This window comes from Haliotis rufescens, unplaced genomic scaffold (assembly GCF_023055435.1).
Source record: "Haliotis rufescens isolate VD_foot unplaced genomic scaffold, xgHalRufe1.0.p SCAF_1, whole genome shotgun sequence".
NCBI lineage: Eukaryota > Metazoa > Mollusca > Gastropoda > Lepetellida > Haliotidae > Haliotis > Haliotis rufescens.
Window position 1 is genome coordinate 25233365 of NW_025963779.1, and position 23330 is coordinate 25256694.

General features: G+C 41.6%; 1 protein-coding gene across 2 annotated transcripts in view; it reads left to right on the forward strand.

The window, feature by feature from the left end:
• Nucleotides 1-22968, forward strand: part of LOC124131684 (nucleolar transcription factor 1-A-like) — a 33674-nt gene extending 10706 nt beyond the window's left edge. Inside the window, exons 6-18 of one of the 2 annotated variants that reach the window (XM_046495134.2) lie at nucleotides 539-603; nucleotides 2871-2982; nucleotides 4785-4898; nucleotides 6209-6327; nucleotides 7252-7399; nucleotides 9083-9196; nucleotides 10293-10382; nucleotides 11517-11660; nucleotides 12716-12774; nucleotides 12982-13017; nucleotides 14106-14171; nucleotides 14820-15003; nucleotides 20899-22968. In XM_046495134.2, the coding sequence (XP_046351090.2) occupies nucleotides 539-603; nucleotides 2871-2982; nucleotides 4785-4898; nucleotides 6209-6327; nucleotides 7252-7399; nucleotides 9083-9196; nucleotides 10293-10382; nucleotides 11517-11660; nucleotides 12716-12774; nucleotides 12982-13017; nucleotides 14106-14171; nucleotides 14820-15003; nucleotides 20899-21003 (1356 nt within the window). In that variant the 3' untranslated portion in view covers nucleotides 21004-22968. Of the gene's footprint in view, nucleotides 1-538; nucleotides 604-2870; nucleotides 2983-4784; nucleotides 4899-6208; nucleotides 6328-7251; nucleotides 7400-9082; nucleotides 9197-10292; nucleotides 10383-11516; nucleotides 11661-12715; nucleotides 12775-12981; nucleotides 13018-14105; nucleotides 14172-14819; nucleotides 15004-17077; nucleotides 18659-20898 lie in introns of those variants that run through there. The other variant, XM_046495133.2, reaches the window with a different exon arrangement.
• Nucleotides 22969-23330: the final 362 nt, after the last annotated feature.

The window sequence follows — 23330 nt, forward strand, 5'->3', positions numbered from 1 at the left end:
TTTTGGGTGAGCAAACTTCCGTGAGTTTTCCAAAAGTTCCATCAGCTCACTTTGCTTAATGTGCCTATCTGTTGCTGTGTGTAGTGACAGCTGATTTTGATGAAGCGATGAGAGGATGAAGTAAGCAAAGCTCGGTGATTATTAACCAGACCTCTGCTTGTTGGTCCTTACTGCACTTGGTGTACAGGGGCCACGGGTGGCCCAGTCGTATAAGGCCATGCGATTCGATGTGCTGAGTTGCGTCCCTTGGGCACGCCAGAAACCTATGATTGTGGGTTCGAATACCAGTACGCCCCGATTATGCTTCTAGGTTTGTCAGAATCATACCCGTGCTCGTGGGTTTCACCAAGGTGGTAAACGTCTGAGACCTGCATCACTTCGGACTTTCCTCCCACATTAAGCTGACACGCTGCGATATAACTGGAATAATGTTAAAAGCTGTGGTAAACCCAACTCACTCACTCACTCACTCACTCACAAGGTGTACAATGAGATTAGGTGTGCATCAAGTTCCAAGTGACTTCTGTTCTCATTTCAGCAAAAATATCAAGAACAATACAACCAAAACATGGAGGCTTATAAAGAAGAATTTGCCAAGTTCAAGTAAGTCTTGGGTTGCTGTGTAGCCACTGGCTTGCAACTATTGCATGATTGCACACATGCACAAAAATATATCCTTCTCAAAAAGTATTCATACATCTCTCATTAAACTTGGTATGTATTTTTGTAGGAAGGGCCCGGCTTTTTAGACGTTATTCCAAGGTCAGGGTCAGCGTTCAGGCTTTTGTAAAACATGAACACATCATTGAACCTTTGAGGTATTGTGAAAACATCAAAACTCTTCAACCCTGTGTATTAGACGACCCCCCCCCCCCCCTTTTAAGCCCCCTAATTTTAAGTACGAAAAGCTTGCCCTATACACAGCGATATACGGTAGTTCAGTGTCATTTCATACATTCTCTCTAATCCACCACAAAAGTTTTACATTAGAGGGCATCATACAATGGACAAATTTCACTTGGACCTTCTTTTGAAAGCTTTAGAAAATCTTTTTGCCAAATAAATCAAAGATCAAGGTTGGAATTAAGGTTTTTATGACATCCAACAGGCATGAAACTTCCTATTTACAGATCCTAATGCCCAGTCAATAACAGTGGTACCGCTCTCCGTGGTCTAATGGTAGAGCGTCCGCCCGGAGAGCGGAAGGTCCGGGGTTCGATCCCCGGCCGCGTCATACCAAAAGACGTTAAAAGATGGTACTTGTTGTTACCCTGTCTGGCGCTCGGCATTAAGGCTAAAACAAGGACTGTTCGGCTCGGAGTCAGTATACTGTGTCTGAGTGGGGTATTCATGTTAAACTGCAGCATGGTATCTCAGTGAGCTAGCACTTTAAATCGGCATCAGTCCGGACTAGTACAAGCAGCCACACAACCACACACACGTACACGCACGTCGCTATATAAGTGCAATAATCTTGGACGCGACGTTAAACCCATTTCCACCTCACCTCACCAATAACAGTGGTGGCATGTCTATCAAAGGTCAAGGTCATCTTTGAGGTTACTGTGAAACGTGGTTGTGTCATTCATTGCCAGTTACTGTGCCACTTCTATTTGTAGAATCCTGAGACTTGTCAATTTGTCGGATTTTGCAAAGTTGTCTGAATTGATGCCAAGGTCTGGAAGTAATGCTTTGGGGCTAAAAGTACATGCATGTATTTTAAGAACTTTATAGAAATGCCAGTGAAGGGGTTGCTTCTATTTTTGCAAGTATCATGTCTGTTTCACTCATTCATTCCTACTCCTCCTTACTCATGCACACACTCCCTTCTTCACAAACTGCTTCGTTCATTCCTTTTCACAAAGTCACACACTAATTTGTTCATTCCTTTTCACAGTAACACTCCTTCGTTCATTCCTTTTCACAAAGTCACACACTAATTTGTTCATTCCTTTTCACAGTAACACTACTTCGTTCATTCCTTTTCACAAAGTCACACACTAATTTGTTCATTCCTTTTAACAGTAACACACTACTTCGTTCATTCCTTTTCACAAAGTCACACACTAATTTGTTCATTCCTTTTCACAGTAACACACTACTTCGTTCATTCCTTTTCACAGTCACACACTAATTTGTTCATTCCTTTTCACAGTAACACACTAGTTCATTCATTCCTCTTCAAACACCGTCACCCACTACTTTGTTCTTTCCTTTTCACACAGTCACACTACTTCGTTCATTCCTTTTCACACACCGGCACACCCCGGCACAACTCTTTCACTCATGTTCCTTCACTGACCTCCCACTATGTAGGTGTATGTATACCACGACACAGAGCCTATGTATATACAGTAGAACATGGATATAACGAACTAATAGGGACCAGAGAATTCAGTTCGTTATATCTGTTGTTCGTTATACACAGCTATGCTCGGATACTTCCGCCATCTTGTATAAAACAAATCACAATACACGTAACTGCAGCATTGACTTGTAGTCGCAGTGATCACTTCATAGCATTCAATTGATAACATTTACTTAAGTTTAACAAGGTTTATCCGTAACCGCTGATTGTGTTGATTCGCCGCGATTGTGTTGATTCACCTCTGATTGCGTACAACCAATTGTCAGTGACACTTGAAACTGATTGACACTATCACTAATTAGTTGTAGATGGGCTTGTCGGTGATCAAATATCAGTTCGTTGTATCCGTTAGTTCGCTGTAGAGAATTCGTTATATACGTAACCTTTATATGATATTATGTAGGAGATAAATCAGGGATTTTTTAACAGTTCGTTGTATCCGTTTGTTCGCTCTATCCGTGTTCGTTATATCCGTGTTCTACTGTATATGTATCTGTTGCAGAGAGGAGTATCCAGAACTGTTCACTGCTGAAATGAAGGCACCAAAGTGTCTGACACCGCTCAGTATGTTTTTGGAGGACAGAATAACAAGGCTGATTGAAGCCGATCCTGAAGTAAGTACCAACCTGATTACTCCCGTACACTTCCTCATCAGATTCATACATTGGGAAAAGCGTGTTACTTCTTCCCTGATTCAGTTAAAAAGTCAGCAACAATGCCAGAAATATCCTATACTGACATCTGACTTCCACACTTCACTACCATCACTGCTGTGTTCATGGGTCGCCTTTTGTCAGCACCATACCCGTGCTCGTGGGTTTCACCGAAGTGGTAAACGTCTGAGACCTGCATCACTTCGGGCTTTCCTCCCACATTAAGCTGACGCGCCGTGATATAACTGGAATACTGTTAAAACCGGCGTTAAACCCAACTCACTCACTCACTCACTCATGGGTCGCCTGGTGTTCCCTGCACCCTTATTCTCTTTATCGCCTAGCGAATGGGTTGGTTGGTTGGTTTGTTGTTTAACGCCGCACTCAGCAGTATTTCAGCTATATGACGGTGGTCTGTAAATAATCGAGTATAGACCAGACAATCCAGTTATTAATATCAAGAGAATCGATCCACTCAGTTGGGATACAATGACATGCATCAACCAAGTCAGCGAGCCTGACCACCCGATCCCGGAAGTCGCCTTTTACGGCAACCACAGTTGCCTTTTACGGCAAGCACTGGTTGCTGAAGACCTATTCTACCCCGGAATCGTCATGGGGACCTAGCGAAAAGGATCGTCTAAGAACCGAGAATACATATGGGCTTTTTTATAAGAGTTTTTTAAAGAGTACAGTCTTTCCACTGTTTACAACTGCTACAAAGTTATCTACTTATGACACACTCCAATGGAGCCGTCATGCCCCCTCTGTAAAGGATGTAAGCGTCTTTATTCTCATGACCCCCGTTCTGTGTGTTGTGATTGTCGTGGTGTCTGTGCTACGGATAATGGATGTCAGAAATGTTGTAATCATTTGGTAACGGAGTTAAATACTTTCCTTTGTAAATGCCACAAGCGGTCAGTTGATTGGCATTCTAAAACATCTGTCCACGATTCAGAGCTTGGTCCCTCGGCTGTGAAGAAACCGAAACACACAGTACTCTTCTCCGTTTCAGTGCCTCCTTCGTCTTCTCGCGAGACTTCTTCCCCAACCGTTATATTGTTGTCAATTGAAGAGAACACTCTCTCCGACTCTTTTCTTACTGCCGACCTACCCACCCGTGCACGGGAGGGACCCCAGTCATCTACAGTTGTCTCGCAATCTACTAACCGCCACACCGTTCAGTCTTCTGATGATTCTTTATTATTCTCTAGAAGGAGTGATCCCTTTATGCTGGAGTCGCCTCTCTTCCCCTGTGGGGGGCTCTGGGACTAGCCGCACACTACGGTTTTCTGCTGACGTCAGTACAGCTCTCCAGCCATCAGATGGAACCAAGACTTTATCATAGTTTCTTACTTCGATGGATCGACAATCACCTCAGGGTCCACAGGGATCGTTAACAGCTCGTCAACTATCACCTGATCGAAAGCTCTCAAGGGATTCACAGTCACCAGACTATGGGCATCATCCACGGGATTGCCACAGGCATCCGGCATCGGATCGCCATCTACTGACCGATCACCACTCTTTGAGAGATTGACATATCGTCACCCCTCTATAGATTGACATCTCTACCCATCAACACAGTTCAATAACCTTCATTGGATTGCCAATTCTCCACTGATCAAGTCGATAGATCCTCAGTCCTTCAGACCTCGACAATTTGATGCTCAAGGGATCGACATTAGACTGAAAAGCTATAGAAATTTGGACAGTTAGAATACTGTGTACAAGCAAGAAGTAATGACATATGTTTGTTGCAGCTGAACCACAAGGAGGCTAGTGAGGCAGCAACGAGGAAGTGGAAGAAGCTGAAGGAGAAGAAGCTGCTGAAGTGGATCAGACGAGCCGTGAAAGCATTTGAAGAAGATTATAAGGTGGATACAGTATGATTATTATTATTATTATATTATACATTTATATACCGCAGGCATCCAGGAACTGGTATCAGATCAAATGTGGTTTTATTTGTTCCCTGACTAGTCATTCGTTCCGGTTCCAGTTATCATTCTCAACTCCGTGGGGAGTATACAACCAGGTCGCAAAAATGTTTTTACATTAATCTCACATCAGGTACCCATTCCATGCTGGGTGAACAGAGACACATTTGAACTAAGTCACTTGGTGACACCAAACGTTTTGACACTTGTGTTTATGTACGTATTCGTGTTCCCACCATCTGGTCATCTACCATCAGACGAGTGGGTTCTTTTGAGTGCACAGGGTGAATGTACTGTACACTAGACGTAGTGACGACACTGTAAGGACCTGAAAACATTGTTGGTCCATAGGCTGAATAACAAGCCGGTCAATAGCGGGATACGATCTCGGCACCTGGCATTTGCTAGCCTAGCGCCTTTGACCGCTTGCCCACTCCGCCCCCTACATACCCCTTAGACCCAGTATAAACCAGTGTTAGTTTGTATAATGATATATGCCCATCAGCATCATTGTAAACCAATGTTTGTTAACATGATGATAAACTGATGGGGTTTCCAGGTTGAAATTGGCCCCTAGCAACCTATGCTGGCTGTAAAAGGCAAATGGATCAGATGGTTTGGTGACTTGCTTGATGGTGTGTCAATGTTTCTTGACAGTGTGATAGTTACTCCATAATATCAATCACTGAATTGTCTGGTCCTGACTATTACTTACAGGCCACTGTTATACAGATGGAATATTACTTAGTGCATAAGGAAGAGAATTTATGGATGTCAACGTCCTTATTATGAGGAAGACAACTTTTCAGAGTATTTACTTAGCCCTTTAGGGGCATGGGTGGCCCTGACGTCTAAGGCGCCGCGATTCGCTGTGCAGAGTTGCGTCCCTTGGGCACGCCAGAAACCTATGATTGTGGGTTCGAATCCCGGTTCACCCCAATTATGTTTCTAGGTTTGTCAGCACCATACCCGTGCTCGTGGGTTTCACCGAAGTGGTAAACGTCTGAGACCTGCATCACTTCGGGCTCTCCTCCCACATTAAGCTGACACGCCGCGATATAACTGGAATACTGTTAAAAGCTGTGTTAAACCCAACTCACTCACTCACTACTTAGCCCTTCATCAGGTGAAGATGAGGAAGTAGGTATATACTCTGAAACGTTGTGTTCCTCATAATAAAAAAATGGACATCCATAAATTCTTAATACATAAACACACTCACTAATACAATGATATATGCCATTCAGCATCAGTGTGCGGTCTACCAACGGGTACACCCGACGTTTGTCCCAAAGTCGACCTGTCTGAAGAAGTCAGAGCAGAACTTGCTAGACATTGCTGAGGGGAAACCAGTTAAACCACCACAGTAAGTGAAAAGCAAAATACATTAATGAGGCATGTATTACCATATTAGCCTAACACAAGAAGACGGGGGCATGGGTGGCCCAGTCGTCTAAGGCGCTGCGATTCGCTGTGCAGAGTTGCGTCCCTTGGGCATGCCAGAAACCTATGATTGTGGGTTCGAATCCCGGTTTGCCCCGATTATGTTTCTAGGTTTGTCAGCACCATACCCGTGCTCGTGGGTTTCACCGAAGTGGTAAACGTCTGAGACCTGCATCACTTTGGGCTTTCCTGCCACATTAAGCTGACATGCCGCGATATAACTGGAATACTGTTAAAACCGGCGTTAAACCCAACTTACTCACTCACTAACACAAGAAGAAAAGAGTGTTGAACTGGGTTTGTCAGCTGTCCCTGGCTCGCACCCTCTTCACATTGACCCTGCCAAGCAACACCTTTACACTGGCACTATGCTGGTTTGATCTTTGGATCCTTACAGTATGTGTTGTATTTTGTGGAGGTGGTAGACTTGGCTTCTTTTATTAATTAGTTGGTTTTTGGATATTTCATAAAAAAACATCAGTTTGATGGGGAGGATGGACTTTTTAAATTGTGACAATGGAACTTGTTCATTTAAACATCGACTATATTAAAAGATTTGATACATTTATTCTCTGTGTGCTGCATATTATTATTACATTTTATTACATTTTAAAATACAAAGGAGGTGTTAGAAAGGCAAGGTTTGATGGCCAAGTCACATTGTTACAGCGTTTCAAGTTATGAAGAAAATATTTCATATTTTCATTAATTTTTTTTATTATTAATGTTTAATGTGATTTTTATTTTATTTTCTTCCCATTTTGGGTGGGTGGATCTGCAAACCAACTTTTAAAAAAATCAAGGCTCTACCAACGAGGCTCTGTTAAAACAGTGTTGTATTTTGTAGAAGTGGACTGGGAGCGTACCAACGTTGTCGATGGGCTGAGCTAAAGGATAGTGGGAAGAGTTTCAGACACATTGGAAGCAAAATAATTCGTGAATGGAAACAGATGAGTGCGGAGGAGAAAGATGTCTACAACAAGGAGGTCAAGCAGGTATGATATAGTCCCTCTGACGCGGATAAATGGTAAAACTTAGTGTATTTCTATCATGAAGACCATGCTTGTCATAAGAGCTGACCAGTGAGCAACTGGTGGTTACAATGTGTGGCCTGGCTGCACCATCTTGCCCACATGACATAGCTCATGCTGTCAACCACTGGTTTGCCTGACCCAGATTTGATGAGTTACTGTCACTGTAAAATAGCTAGGAAATTACTGACTTGTGTAAAACAAGGATTTTTGATGAGTTGGTGAGTATGCAGAGAGTATTGGATAGAATGTAAAAGCTGTTTACTGCCGAAATGCATGTATATTGACATGGAAAGATGGACCCTGCCTATAACCAGCCTCTCTTCATCCATCTGTTATTCATGGGCAAACTTAGTCCGATGGACCCGTGAAGATCCGGTGTAGAATAGGTCTTCAGCAACCCATGCTTGCCATAAAAGATGAATATGCTTGTCGTAAGAAGTGACTATCGGGATCAGGTGGTGAGGCTGACTTGGTTGATGCGTGTCATTGTATCCCAATATCGTGGATCGATGCTCATGATGTCAATCACTGGATTATCTGGTCCAGACTTGATTATTTACAGACAGCTGTCATATAGATTGAATATTGTTGAGTGTGGCGTTAAACAAACAAACAAACAGTCCCAATGATTCTGATCCACTGAAACAAGAGCCTGACCGGTGTCCCCTGTAAGGTGCTGCTTGATGGTCCCTATCAACCACTTGTTGTGTGGCTCACTCGTTTACTGAGATAGTCACAGGCTGCAGTGATATAGCTGAAATGTTGTTGGGATGGATGAAAAGTATGAAAAGGCGACTATGCTTGTGGTAAGAGGCGACTAACAGGATTGGGTGGTCAGGCTTGCTGACTTGGTTGTTGCATGTCATTGATCCCAATTGCGTGGATCGATGCTCATGATATCAATCACTGGATTGTCTGGACCATATTCGATTATTTACAGGCAGCCGTCATATAGCTGGAATATTGCTAAGTGCTGCGTTAAACAACAAAGCAACCAACCAAACCAACCATTTCCCTTCATTCATTTTCGTGCATACATTTCATGTGAAGTCCAGGTACATTTTCCTTGGTCATGCTCAACGACCTGCCTCTGTCTGCACTGTGTTATTACCTATCTCAGTTTGGCTCCATTGTGTTATGACCTGTTTCTGTTTATCTGCATTGTGTTATGACCTGTTTCTGTTTATCTGCATTGTGTTATGACCTGTCCCTGTTTGGCAGCATTGTGTTATGACCTGTCTCAGTTTGGCAGCATTGTGTTATGACCTGTCTCTGTTTGGCAGCATTGTGTTATGACCTGTATCTGTCTGTCTGCATTGTGTTATGGTCTGTCCCTGTTTGGCTGCATTGTGTTATGACCTGTATCTGTCTGTCTGCATTGTGTTATGACCTGTCTCAATTTGGCAGCATTGTGTTATGACCTGTATCTGTCTGTCTGCATTGTGTTATGACCTGTCTCAGTTTGGCAGCATTGTGTTATGACCTGGTGCTGTTTGGCTCAATTGAGTTATGATCTGTCCTTATGACATTGTCTAATGACCTGTTTGTGTTTGCTGCATTGTTATGACCTGTCTGTTGTTAGTGCATTGTATAACGACCTGTCTATTATTGCAATATGTAACGACCTGTGTCTGGTGTTTCCAGGCCAAGACAGAGTATGCTGTTGCCTATAACAACTACCTTTTGAGCCTCTCACCAGAGAAGAGACAGATGGAGCTGAGGAACAAGAAGGGAAAGATACCTGCCCACACTCTTTCAGTGAGTATCTTTACAAATATGACAGTTTCCAGATAGCAACTTTTAGATAAATGTTTCAAAGATGTCAAACATCACTGTGATTGCTGTCCACTATTGAGAACAAAGGATGTTTGATTATATTTTATGAAAGCTTAATGTCTAGTTCCATGTTTGGGGTTGCAGAGCCCTAGATAAGCTGCCTATTTGCGTAAAATATCTATTTAATAAACTGACATATGCAGACAAATCAAATCCTCTCATATCAAAAAGTATAAATCCGCTATTTAAATAAACATAAAACTAATGCAACTAATGTTGTAAATTACAACTATTAGATAAAGCGTTTGTGTATATTACAACTGTTAGATTGTGTACCAGCTCAGAGTTACTTTCGGAAAAACTTGTGTGACAAACATGAAACAAACTTGACTGCCGATAGATTCCAATTGAAAAGCACATTGTGCCTGGTCAATGTATCTTCAACATGTTCGAAGGTTGCTGATAAGTTATTAAAGAAATAGTGTCTTTCTTACAATGCTAGGTTTTGCAAACAAAAATGGCTTCCCGAAGAGGGAGCTGCAAGCAGACGCAGATGGGTATACTTCTATTCCTTTAATTTTAATGATTTGCTGAGATTCTTACGAAACAGGTTGTAAAGTTAAAATACCCAAATGTCAAGAAACAGTTGGGTAAAAGAAATGTCAAACAAACTTATCTTTGATATGCTGCAGGATAATCAAGTATATTCGGGGTAGAATAGGTCTTTAGCAACCCATTCTTGTTGTAAAAGGCGTCAATACTTGTCGTAAGAGGCGACTAACAGGATTGGTTGGGCAGGTTGATTCATGTCATCGTATCCCAATTGCTTGGATCGATACTCATGATGTCACTCACTGGATTGTCTGGTCCAGACTCGATTATTTACAGACTGCCGCCATAAAGCTGGAGTATTGCTGTGTGCGGTGTTAAACAACAGACAAACAAATAAACATGGCAGACTTCAATGATACTGATCATATTTGTAGACCATTCAGCACGACCTGACTCAGCTCAGTTAGTCGAAGTATTCAATTCCATGTCCCCACAATGCTGTATATTATATATGTTGTGGTTTCAGACAAGCAGTGACGATGTGAATGGTGACGTTGCTGATGATGAGGTGGATGGTACGACTGGAATCAAGGAAGAATATGCAAACCACATTAAGGTTGGTGAAAGTGAAGTGGTTTCAATCATCCAAACATGCAAAACACTTTCCCTGTGCAGTAAGCAGCACTCAGACATGCTGTAAGAGAGGTGCAGGTAACTCAGTTGTGGAAGGTGCCTCAGTTCGCTGTGCAGAGTTGTGTCCCCTTAGCTGACCAGAATATTGTCAGCGTGGGTCTGAACTCCTGATTTGTGATGATTGTTTCATGGTCTGTCAGCACGACACCCATGCTCTCTGGTATCACTTACATGGTAAATGTTGGAGACTTGCATCACTTCAGGCTTTCCTCCCAGATGAAGTTGGGAGGAACTGAAATACTGTTCGACTGGCTTTCAACCGAGCTAACCCACTTACCTAAAGGCAATTCTTGTACTGAATAAGGAGTCCATGTTTGTCGTAGGCTTGGACTGGATTGAATCAGGTGGTTACAGTGTGTGACTTGACTGATTCTCTTCCCAGTCTCCATGGTCAACATGGAACCATACATACTTCATCTCAAATGCATCATGCAAATCCTTCATAAGGACTGCCTTGAAAATGTCTGACAGGTCTCAGAAGAATGTTTATGAACACATGCTACTTCATATGCCCTGTCAATTGAATGCTGTATGTTGTGTTTCACAGTCTGTTGTAGGTCTGGGTTTGAAATGGTCTTCAGCAACCCTTGCTTGTCATAAAAGGCTAATAATAGGATCGGCTGGTCAGACTTGCTGACTTGGTTGATGGATATCATCGTATCCACACTTACGCAGATCGTTGCTCATGATGTCAGCCACTAGATTGTCTGGTCCAGACTTGATTATTTTCAGACCTCTGTGATATAGCTGGAATATTGCTGAGTGCGGCGTAAAACAACAAACCAACCAACCAACCAACTCCACTGTTCTTTAAATACTGGTTGTTCTTACTTTCAAACTGCATCATTGTGGAACGAGGTCACTATGTCAGGTTATGAAACACTATATGATGGTCTTCACTGGTCTTGAGTGTTTTACACCCCGACCTCACCACATCCCCCCTTTTTCTGCAGATTTATTTAGGCGTATTGGGTTGAATATGGTATTGGTCATGAACTTGAGAAGGCATGTGTTGCACCCGGGATGGTGTTGTGTACAGTTGTGCTTGTCTGTGCAGCACACGGAACCACTGCGGTCAGCTCTGTCCTACTACATCGAGGAGCAGTGCAAGGACCTGATCGGCAACGACTCGGACACCAGTGAATCCGACCTCACAGTCTCACTTACCAAGCAGTTCAAGAAACTCCCTGAAGACGAAAAGGTACAAAATTTACAGAATATATTTATAGCTATTCTTTTATGCCTGTATAGGTAACCCTTGTCCAAGGGGTGTGTCAGGCTACTGGTGTAATCCAACAATGATACCATTTCTGGTGGGTTTTCTTACCTGACATGTCTACAGTTTGCCCGTCAGTTTCGATTCAGCCATTTGCATCCTTATCAAAAGAGTTCTTCTTTTTCCAAAAATATATTTTTGACAGCGTTTTGTGGTTATTGCCGGCTGACATGCTCTCAAATTATTCAATTGTCCCCTTGTGACATTATTCCAATCATCTATAATAATCTAGCTTTGATAAAAAACATGAAAGAATCTCATTCTAACTTAGTGGTTGGACTATACCATGCTGAACATATGAGTTAGTGCACTATCATTCCTGAACTGACAATAATAGATGCAGCTGAAAGCTTCGTCTCCAGAAGCAAATAATAAATCTTATTGCATGAAAGATGTGTGATTTCTAACTTGAGCTCAAAATGCTATGATAAAACAAGAGGAACTTCATCTTCCATATCCAGGGCTAGCATTTCAGTAAACCTACCAATGGAATCGGGTGGTCAGGCTCACTGACTTGGTTAATGCATGTCATCGATTCCAATTACGTGGATTGATGCTCATGATGTCAATCACTGAATTGCCTGGTGCAGACTCGATTATTTACAGACCGCTGTTATATGGCTGGAATACTGCTGAGTGCGGCGTAAAAGAACAAACACACACACACCAAATTACCTGCCCTTGAATTTCATTAAAATTATACTGACCAATCAGATGTAGAAATAAGGAAGAAGGAAATGGTAAAGGGAGTTCTTGCCACTGCCAGTTTTATTGGACATCCTTTCCAGCATGCTTGTCATTGTATCCCAATTGCGTGCATCGATGATCATGATGTCAATCACTGGATTGTCTGGTCCAGACTTGATTATTAACAGACCGTCGTCATATAGCTGTAGTGCCGCGTTAGACAACAAACAAAATAAATCATACTGCAGGGGCATGGCTGGCTCTAAACTGACTCTATATTTTCTTGTCTTCAGGACAAATATCGCAAGATGGCAGAAAGCCAGAGGAAGCAGACCCTGATGACTAATTTCATGTGAGTTGGATTTGTTGTGTACCTGAAAGACTGTTAAACGTCTTCAGTTGATATTATGATTGATCACATGATGCTATGTGTTATTGTTTATTAATTTTGGTCCCAGGCATTTTGGATATTGATACCAATGTTGAACAGCCTTGTGTACCAGGCACATGTGGTTTGTGTGCAAGTTGTAGTTAATTGCGTTTTGTTGGCTGTTTTCAGATCAGGATCGCCAAAATCAAAACCTAAACCACTCAGGTGTGTATGCTTAATTTTAGCTAACCTGGCAGCAAGTCAAGTGAGATACGTCTCCAAATTCGCTGCACCTATGAATCTTAAAGTTTTGCTCCACTAATGATGAAAACTGAATTAGTTTTAGCTCTTTTAATCTGATGGTCAATATGGCCGCAATGGCCTCAGAAGCCACAGGACTAATATAGCATGAACTCCAGATTTTATTTAAAAGGTTTGAATTCGATTTTGAATGTGGATGCAGTGGCAACCATATTGAAAATCAGATTGAAACATCTTATTAAAAAATAAATAAATTTATAAGCCAATTTATAATGTTTGAAATGTAATGAAAATTTGTATGTGTGTGGTTAGCAGAGGAACTCAACACAAATGCGCTTTGAAATATTACCTTCACTTGATCTTTACTTGACTTTGCCCTTATATGCTCTCAAAATGTATTCTTGGATATATGTAAATAACATCTCCACAGTACCCGTGAATTTCCGGGTTAGAATAGGTCTTCAGCAACCCATGCTTGCTGTAAAAGGCGACTATGCTTGTCGTAAGAGATGACTAACTGGATAGGGTGGTCAGGCTCACTGACTAGATTGATGCATGTCATCATAGCCCAATTGCGTGGATCGATGCTCATGTCAATCAGTGGATGTTTTGGTCCAGACCCGATTATTTACAGACCGCTGTTATATAGCTGGAATATTGCTGAGTGCGGCATTTAACAACGAACAAACAAACCTGTTTGACTGAGGGCACTGAACTTTGCATGCATGCCATTTCTTATGATGCCTTTATATATTGTTCAAAGCAATTAGATTTTCTTACTTTTTTTCGTAATAGTGTTACACCAACTTATTTATATGGTTGTCCTTTTCGCTGTTGACCACATATCTTGGTAAGCTATAGTGCCATGACACTATATTTGTGATTGATTTTGTTATTATAATAAAAAAAAATGTTGTATGGAATTAAATATGACTATTGAGGTGTATTGTCAGTAATAATATAGGAGGAATGATTACAGTCTACTTGGTCAAGAGCGGTATGATGATGCACAGCAGATGGCTCGGGTTCTCATAGTACTGTAATGATTTCAGTGACAATGGGGCAGGCAAACATGGAGCAATGAAATCATTTCCTGGCGAACCGACTCGACCTCCCTTGTAAGTATGAACACAATGCCATTTAGAAAGTGGTCAAAAGTGACAAATGTTATATTTGGGATTACACTTTCTTAGTAAAGTACAGACTCTAGTATTATTGGGGTTGAGTCCCATCCAGGAATCATGATTAGGCAATCGAATGCAAGTTTCCATAATTGAATCGACCATTTTGCTCCCTTCCTCAAGTCCTGAGACAGTTTTGTTTCCTGATAAGGTATATTCACTTTTTATTGTTTCATATTTCGAGAAAAAAGTGAGAAAGGGGGAGGCAAGTGTCCTTGTGAAAATGAAGTGTTTTAGTAAGGTGGACCTCCCTCCCACACATAGCTAAACCATACTCATTCCGTGAAGATCCAGGGTAGAACAGGTCTTCAGCAACCCATGCTTGCCGTAAAAAGTGACTATGTTTGTCGTAAGAGGCGACTTATGGGTGGTCAGGCTCGCTGACTTGGTTGATGCATGTCATCGTATCCCAATTGCGTGGACTGATGCTCATAATATCAATCACTGGATTGTCTGGTCCAGACTTGATTTTTTTACAGACCGCCGTCATATAGCTGAATTATGGCTAAGAGTGGCATTAAACAACAAAGAAAACCAAAAAAACATTCCCTATTGTAAATAACATGTGGTATTGTGGCCGTGCAGGAGTGGCTACAGTCTGTTCTCCACCAAGCTGCTGTCGGACCTGACGGACGTGCCCAGCAATGAGAGGATGGGGGTGATTGGGCAGCGGTGGAAACAGCTTTCTGAGGAGGAGAAGACTGCCTACTCCAAAAAGGTCAAGAAGAAAATGCAGAAATATACCAAAGAGGTGGAAAAGTTTAAAGAGGTGAGCAGACAGAGATACAAGATCTGGTATGAAATAGGAATGGAAAAAAAAGGTAAAACGCTACTAATAACTGTACGAACTCAGTATATGTTGTTACTTATCAGTACTGGGTTTTATAGTTGACACTGCTCTGGAACTATTGGTAACTTGACATATGCACCTCGACAAAACCACCACTTACCATATATTTCAATATGAATAGCCATTTTGTGAAATTATGTTCTACATGTAATTTTCGGATATTTTTTTGTCCACTAGCCTGTATCAGAGTCTCGTTTCTCTACCCTTGCCACATCAAGGCCATTTTTCTTGGCTCGACCCTTGCGCCACCTCGCATAGATCACGAGTTGTGCCCCTTTTCACGGTATCCAATTAGATGGCTGTTCTTATCTCGTTTAGCTTCACAAAGATGGAGACTCCATAGGCGACAACCTAGTCGATCAGATAATGAAAACATTCGTGATGTCATCCTTGACACAAAAACATAGGCATGCGTTGGGGGATTTGAAAAATGGAAAAAACATTCGTGTCAACAAAGACAGGCAGCAGTAAATCGCTTTCATAAATGGTGTACCAGTTGTGAATGTTGATTTTGTTAAACATTCTTTGATTGGACTATCAGTCATATTTAGCACAGGAAAGTGGTCTTGATGTGGCAAGGGTGGAAGCAAGACTTTGATAAAAGAGTAGTGGATGCTTTTGCCTCGGGAAGATGCATATCACTGAGTGAACAAGGATTTACAGTACCTGCAAGTGCATGGTGCCACTCATGTGTATTACCATGTCCAGCCTACCAATGAAAACCAGCAGAGAACAACCAAACTTTGGAATTTGTACACACTTTTAATAGATATAGGGGCGGTCGGGTAGCCTATTGGTTAAGGCGTTCGCTCGTCACACCAAAGACCCGGGTTCGATTCCCGACATGGGTACAATGTGTGAAGCCCATTTCTGGTGTCCCCCGCCGTGATATTGCTTGAATATTGCTCAATGCGGCGTAAAACCATACTCGCTCACTCACTAATAGATATAGCCACACAAATTACAAACAAAGCAATCCCAATAGTTTGCATTGTAATGATTAAAACCAGCCATATTTCAATTAGAGGTGTCCCCCGCCGTGATATTGCTGGAATATTGCTCAAAGCGGCGTAAAACCATACTCACTCACTCACTAATAGATATAGCCATACAAATTACAAACAATGCAATCCCAATAGTTTGCATTGTAATGATTAAAACCAGCCATATTTTCATTAGAGACTGCAACAAACCGAATGTATGCCCACTCGGTTCGTTTCAGTCTGCATGGTTTACTGTGTTTGGTGACCCGTGAAGATCCGGGGTAGAATTGGTCTTCAGCAACCCATGCTTGTCGTACAAGGAGACTATGCTTGTCGTAAGAGGCGACTAATGGGATCGGTTGGTCAGGCTCGCTGACTTGGTTGATGCATGTCATCGAATCCCAATTGCGTGGATTGATGCTCATGATGTCAATCACTGGATTTTCTGGTCCAGACTCAAATATTTACAGACCACATAAATGTGACTATGCTTGTCGTAAGAGGCAACTATCGGGGTTGGGTGGTCAGGCTCGCTGACTTGGTTGATGCATGTCATCGTATCCCAATTGCGTGGATCAATGCTCATGATGTCAATCACTGGATTGTCTGGACCAGACTTGATTATTTACAGACCACCATCATATAGCTGGAATATTGCTGAGTGCGGCGTTAAACAACAAACAAACACAAACAATACTGTGTTTGGGTTCTTTGAACAATGGATGGATCAATTATCGGCGACAGGGCTTTGATATGACGTCACTTTGTGAATGGCTGTTGTGCAAAGATTGGAAACAATGTAAACAATTGGTGTGAAGCAAACGTCAGCTGATGATGAAGATATGTTACTGCTCATTGAGACCTACTGGAAATCTGTTTTGCTATGGGTGATCATCTTTCTGGATTGTCAGGACACAGACATGTTTGGTATGTCTGTGTCTCAAACACCATGTTCCAGAATCCCTTACTCATGAGTAGCCTTACTGACACCAGCTTCTTTTGGCTTTAAGATGGCTACACGTCAGAGCAAGATGAGATGGTCTGCAGGCTTGGATATAGAACACCGAACTGAGGTGATGAATGACCTTGGGAGGAAGACTGCGACATGCCTTGACCAAACATCGGTGAAACATGGCAGTGGGATCAGCATCCTTGATTCCATTGGTGCACTGGAGGATGTATTTACTGGAGATGAGAAATGCTTGCTTCAGAGAAGAGTGTCATCATTGGATACAACATGTGATAGAGATGATAAGAACTCATGCACCACAAATCTTGCACCTCTGAGTTCAGATGAGTCTGATGCTGATCCACATTCAGAATCCTCCCCCTGTCGCCTGTCCCAGGACACAGCAATGCCTCCCTCTATCATTGTCCAGTGTAGAGACATCTACAGGGCGTTCAGGACAGATCACCAACTGATAGCTGGGAGACTCCTTGCATCGCTCTCTGTCACACGGGGGGAGGCGAGGGCAGTGGAGGCTGCCACCAGGGGGCAGTCTGCGTGTGAGGCCTGGTATTACCACCGACGAGGAAGGATTACTGCATCCAGCTTTGCTAAAGTTATCGACTGTGTTAAGTTTGAGTGCAGAAAGGCATCGGTACTCAAGAAACTGCTGCAAGACATCCGTTACCCTACTTCAACATGGGGCCTGGACCATGAGGCAACAGCACTGGATGCTTACAAAAGCCGGATCTCTGGTTACCACGACAACCTGAAGCTTACCCCTTGTGGATTTGTGATCAGTCCCAAGTTCCCTCACTTGGGTGCAACTCCGGATTCCTGGGTAGAATGTGCGTGCTGTGGAGTGGGCGTGGTAGAGGTGAAATGTCCATTCCCTGCCTTAAGCCCAAGCTCAACCGCCAAGTGTCCCTTTCACTTCCTGGACCCCCACAAGAAGGCCACTCCCCTCTGTGCCACCTCCCTGCCACATGACCATGCCTATTACTGTCAAGTCCAGGGGCAAATGGCAGTGTGTGATGTGCAGTACTGCGACTTTGTCTGCTGGTCACCCGATGACATTCATGTGGAACGCATCCTCCGCGATAAGCATTTCTTTAATTCTATTAAGCAGGACTTGGACTCCTTTTATGAGTGTGTTATGATTCCAGCTATACTATCCTTAGAGGATGACATAGAATGAACAGGATTGATTTGATAAATATAGAATGTCCTGGCATCATCTGTTGTCTGTTAGATGATGGTTGGGCCCTGAATTGTTACAGATAACAAGGTCAAAAGCAAAGCACATTGTTGTGAAGTGTTTATGTGTCTCCCGTTTGTCTAGCCTCATGCTCTGTGTTTATTATTAGATTTGGTTTTGTAAATAAATATTGACTCATGTTTATGAGCATTTTTATCCCCCCGACAAATAATGACGGGGGGATATAGCCATCAGTATGTCCGTCTGTCTGTCCCTCTGTAATCATTGTTTGTCTGGAGCATATTTCCCTAAACCGTACATCCTAGCTTCCCAAAACTTGGTACACTTAACAATCAGGCTCAGAAGTAGTGCTTAGAGATTTTTAGAATTTTTTGTTTTTGTCGTTTCCATGAAAATATATGATGAACTTGGGAAATTTGAGGGTCAGGCTCAGGCTCAGTAGAAGTGCCTTTTGCTATTTAGAGATTTTTAGAATTTTATATTTTTGTCGTTTCCATGGAAATATTATGTACTTAGGAACAAGGGTAGTTTTTGAGGGTAGTGCTCTTGTCCAGACCATATCTCCCGAACCATACAACTTAGCTTCTCAAAAGTTTTTACACCTATCAAGCAGGTTATGTGATGGTGCCTTTGCTATTAACAGATTTTTTCTTTTCTTTTCTTTTTTCAATTTAAATTGAAAATTGATGAACTAAGGGTAATGTCCTCGTCTGGAGCATATCTTCTAAACCATGCGACAGAGATTCACCAAACTTTATGCACATATCAATCATGTTCACTAGTAGTGCAGTTTGTTATTTATAGATTTTAATCTTTTTAATTTGTACCCTCTGACATATAATGAAACAAGATGTTTAGGTTTGTTTTTTTGTCAATCCCAATCATACAATGTTTAGTGAAACAATTGTGACTGATGTGTTTCTGTCAGAATTATTTTCTATTAGTGTTAATCTGTAACCATCTTACTTTTAGTCAATCCCCAGCATACAATGTTGAGGGAAACATTTGTGACTGATGATTCTCATTATATCCCCTGAGTTATAATGTTGATGAGGATATATTTGTAATAATGTCATGTTATTGTCATGTTCAAATGGTAGAAGGAAAGTTATTTCTCTTTGCCATCTGAGGGAATTGATGGCACTCATGGCAACCTACTTCCTCGTAGTGAGTGCCGGTAACATGAACAGCAACCGACATGCCACGTCGGGGGGATATGTCATAATCGGATGACTCTTGTTCTATTTTACCATACTTCAGTTTGATTTGAATATCTGGAGTAGGCTCAAAGCAAAAATTTTATTAGCTCACCTGGCCACAACCATATTAAAAGAAAATATATTTATAGCCATTACTCAGACATTTTTGTTAAGATGTTTTGTAATTTGGTACATGGTAGTGGCACTCAACATATATGTTTTTTCTCTGTTTGTGGTGTAACCAATGTTTAGACATTTTTGTTTGACTATTCATTTAAATTCTCTTATAACTGGATATTTGACTCTGAAAAATTCCTCTCCTCTGAAAATATCTTTTTAGTCATCAATATTATGGTGAAAATTTTTAAATGACATTTCTGCAGCAACTTTGTTAAGTTGCTGTCTTTATGGACATTTTAAACTGTACACTACATACCCAGGTGTTTCAATGATAGAATTTGTCATGTACATCCGTTTATTGTTTAAATAGAGATGAATAATTTGGAATAATATTTCCCATGAAATTTCTAGTAAGGAAGCACATTAGTTTCATTACAAACATACATACTCAACTCCCGAAGAAACCCAAATTTGAAGTGGAAAGAGTTACATGCTATAAAGTTTCCAACAGAAACAAGTCACAATAGGCAGGGTTATAGCAACATATTTAATCCCACTTCAGACAGCATTTCATGAACTTCATGTAGGATTCAAGGTCACTTTGATGTTTGTAAGTGATCTTGAATCACATTCGTGGGTATGACCGCTGATTGGCATGATTGGTCTGTTCTGAGCCTCATATGTCATTTGAGGAGTTGTGGCTGCACGTAGGAATCTATGGTGTAGATATGATGTCACCATGTACCGATATTGTCTATCCGAAGTCACACAGTCAGACACAAAGTGGACGATAGTCTGTGCTGTTGTGCAGGTGATGATGTTCCTGAAGCCTGTACTGCCATGATGTTGCTGGAATATTGCTAAAGCAGCGTAAAACCATACTCATTCACTCACTCCTGAAGCCTGTAAATTGTGGAATGGTGGATACCAGGGTGTCTGACAACTCATGGCATGCTCCATGTAGCTTCAGTTATACTGATTGCCCTCGTCCTGTTTTCTCAAGTTAGATGGGACCTGGTGTTTTTTGTGTAAAACTTAAAATCAAACTACAAAATGAACAGCTATTGTTTGAGACCTGATGACAAGGTATCTGATGAATCAATTACCTTCTCAAACCTTAAAGTGTTCCACGTTTTATACGTTTTCCAGAGACGTTTGTGCAAATATTGCAAGTTGCGTTTTGGTGAATGTTATCATGTGTAATAAAATGGAACGTTGTCTTCTCAAAAATTTAGATATTTATAATTTTACATCACTTTTGTTATGATAATATCCACTGAACATCTTTGCATTTGTTTTGGTTTTGAGGATAAAAGCTGATTTTAGTTCTGTGATTGTGTGTTTCAGACTCTGTCTCCCACTGACTTAGCAACCTTCGAGCAGGTGCTTGCTAACAGAGGAGGGAAGAAGAAGGCCCCAGGGCATGTCATGACGGTCAAGATGTTCAAATAGTGTACATCACAAGTCCTGTCGGTGCAATTCACAATATTATTGTTACCAGCTATTGGGTCCTCTGTACAGTGCTATTTAGTGGCCAGTCGGAAAGTTGTACTCGTGAAGCTGTGATGTGGTCTTGTGGCCTTGTGGTCTAAAGTGCTGCATTTTGTTTTGCAGAGTTATGTCCCTTAGTCGAGACAGGATCCACTAGTTGTCTTTTGCCCTGTTTGTACAGTCTTCACCTACATCAGAAAATCACCTTTTCATTATCAAATATACAGTTTAGGAAAAAGTGTAGAGTCAGCCTTCTTGACATGTCACTCACATGATCACATGTGATGATTTTATGATGATTTATAAGAGTTTCTTATGTTACCAGACATGCAGATTCTTTGGACCCAAAATGGCCCTTGTCAAATATGCAAATTCTGCAGGCCCCTAATGACCCTTGTCTCAGGATACAGATTCTGCGGGCCCAAAATGGTCCTTATCTTACTTAGTCCTTTGATGAAGCTTTTGGGGGGGCTCAGCTTAGTTCATGGGTCTGTGTAACCCTCAGACTGAATCTGTCAGCTGTACAATCAGCTAGGCAGGTGAGCTTCTCTGGTTTTGCCTTTACATCTTCTTTTAATGTGGCACCAAGTGGATCATACGAATGATGAGAAACAGGTCACCTATGTTTTCAGAAGTGCCATATGTTTTGATATTTCGGTTCTTAGATGTTTTTAAGACATATTTTATTTCTCCCAGAGATTCTTGTGTATTGTGTCCAGTGTATCATGGTTTGTAATGATACATCCCATTTATTGGTATTAGTGACGTTTTACGATTTCATTTTACTTAATCATGTTGATAGCTCCTGTTGTGGGTATTTTGTTATTTTAAATTTTCTTAAACTTATTAGGGGCGGTCGGGTAGCCTAGTGATTAAAGCGTTCGCTCGTCTCACCGAAGACCCGGGTTCGATTCCCGACATGGGTACAATGTGTGAAGCCCATTTCTGGTGTCCCCCGCCGTGATATTGCTGGAATATTACTAAAAGCGGCGTAAAACCATACTCACTCACTCTTAATCTTGTTGACTTAAAACCATTTTCAAGTCCTTCTCCAAACTAGGATCAACTTTGGCCCCAGGCCACACTCATCAGTTTCATCCATTCAGAAGATTCCAAGAATTGTCACCAAGTGTTTGTTGTCATCACATTGAGTTCCACCCGGTGCGTTTTATCTATGGTCGGGGGGATGATTGTTAAAGACATGGGTCCTGTCCCAAAAACCTTTCTTAGCGCTAAGGCGGTCATAACTCCCTTCAACATAGGCTTATGATCATTGTAGCGCTAACTTCGCTCTGTGGAACCGGAACTGGGCCCTGGGCCCTCAAAGTGATCTTTGCACTATGATTGTAAGAAGTCAAAAGGGAGTTTGAGTCTTGGCGCTAATATCGCGTTGTGAAACGGGGCCCTGTGTCCTGATTTAGTTTGTAAGAGTTAACTTGTTTGTACAGTTTGATATGATGGATTATAGTTACCTGCTCTGCTGTTGTGTGTAGCTTCCATGAAGATCACCCAACTTCATACAGCTTGAATATTGCTGAGTGTGGCAGTAAACAAGAAACTCTATGAAGATCATCGAAAAATGCATAAACGCAGTGAAGACCCGGGTTCGATTCATGACATGGGTACATTGTGTGAAGCCCATTTCTGGTGTCCCCTGCCGTAATATTGCTGGAATATTGCTAAAAGCGGCATAAAACCATACTCACTCACTCACCACATAAATGCAGTGAACATTTGACACACAGATCTCCTGAAGACCCTAACAGACAGACCTTTTTATATTCTTTCTTAGAAATGGGTTCATATTTGTGTGTAGCTGCTTCAAGAAATATAGAATTTTTTAACTTCATCCCATCTCAAACTTTGCATTTTTCCCTACTCAGCCGATCCTAGAGTGGAAACAAACCTTGAACCTATTTTCCAGCTTAAAAAAAACACACCTCACACGAACACAGGTGAGAAGAACGAGTGTGATCAATCATCCAAAATGTAGGTAACTGTGTCGTCAGACTTGGATTTAAAGTGTCTATCACTTCTCTCCTAGCACATTTTCTTCTGAAGAGGGCAAAATCCTCATCTTTTAACGCTCTACACAGTTCACATCTGACAGACCAAGAACAGATTCCATGACAGTCATTACATCTAATATGTCGATCTTGTGCGGAAAAAGGCAGCTTGCGACTGTCACATACTTTCCCCTTTTTTCTGTCCATGATAGCAAAAGATCTTTAACTCAAATACCCAAGAAATAAGTTTGATTCTCCATCAGAAAAATATGTCTAAACTCG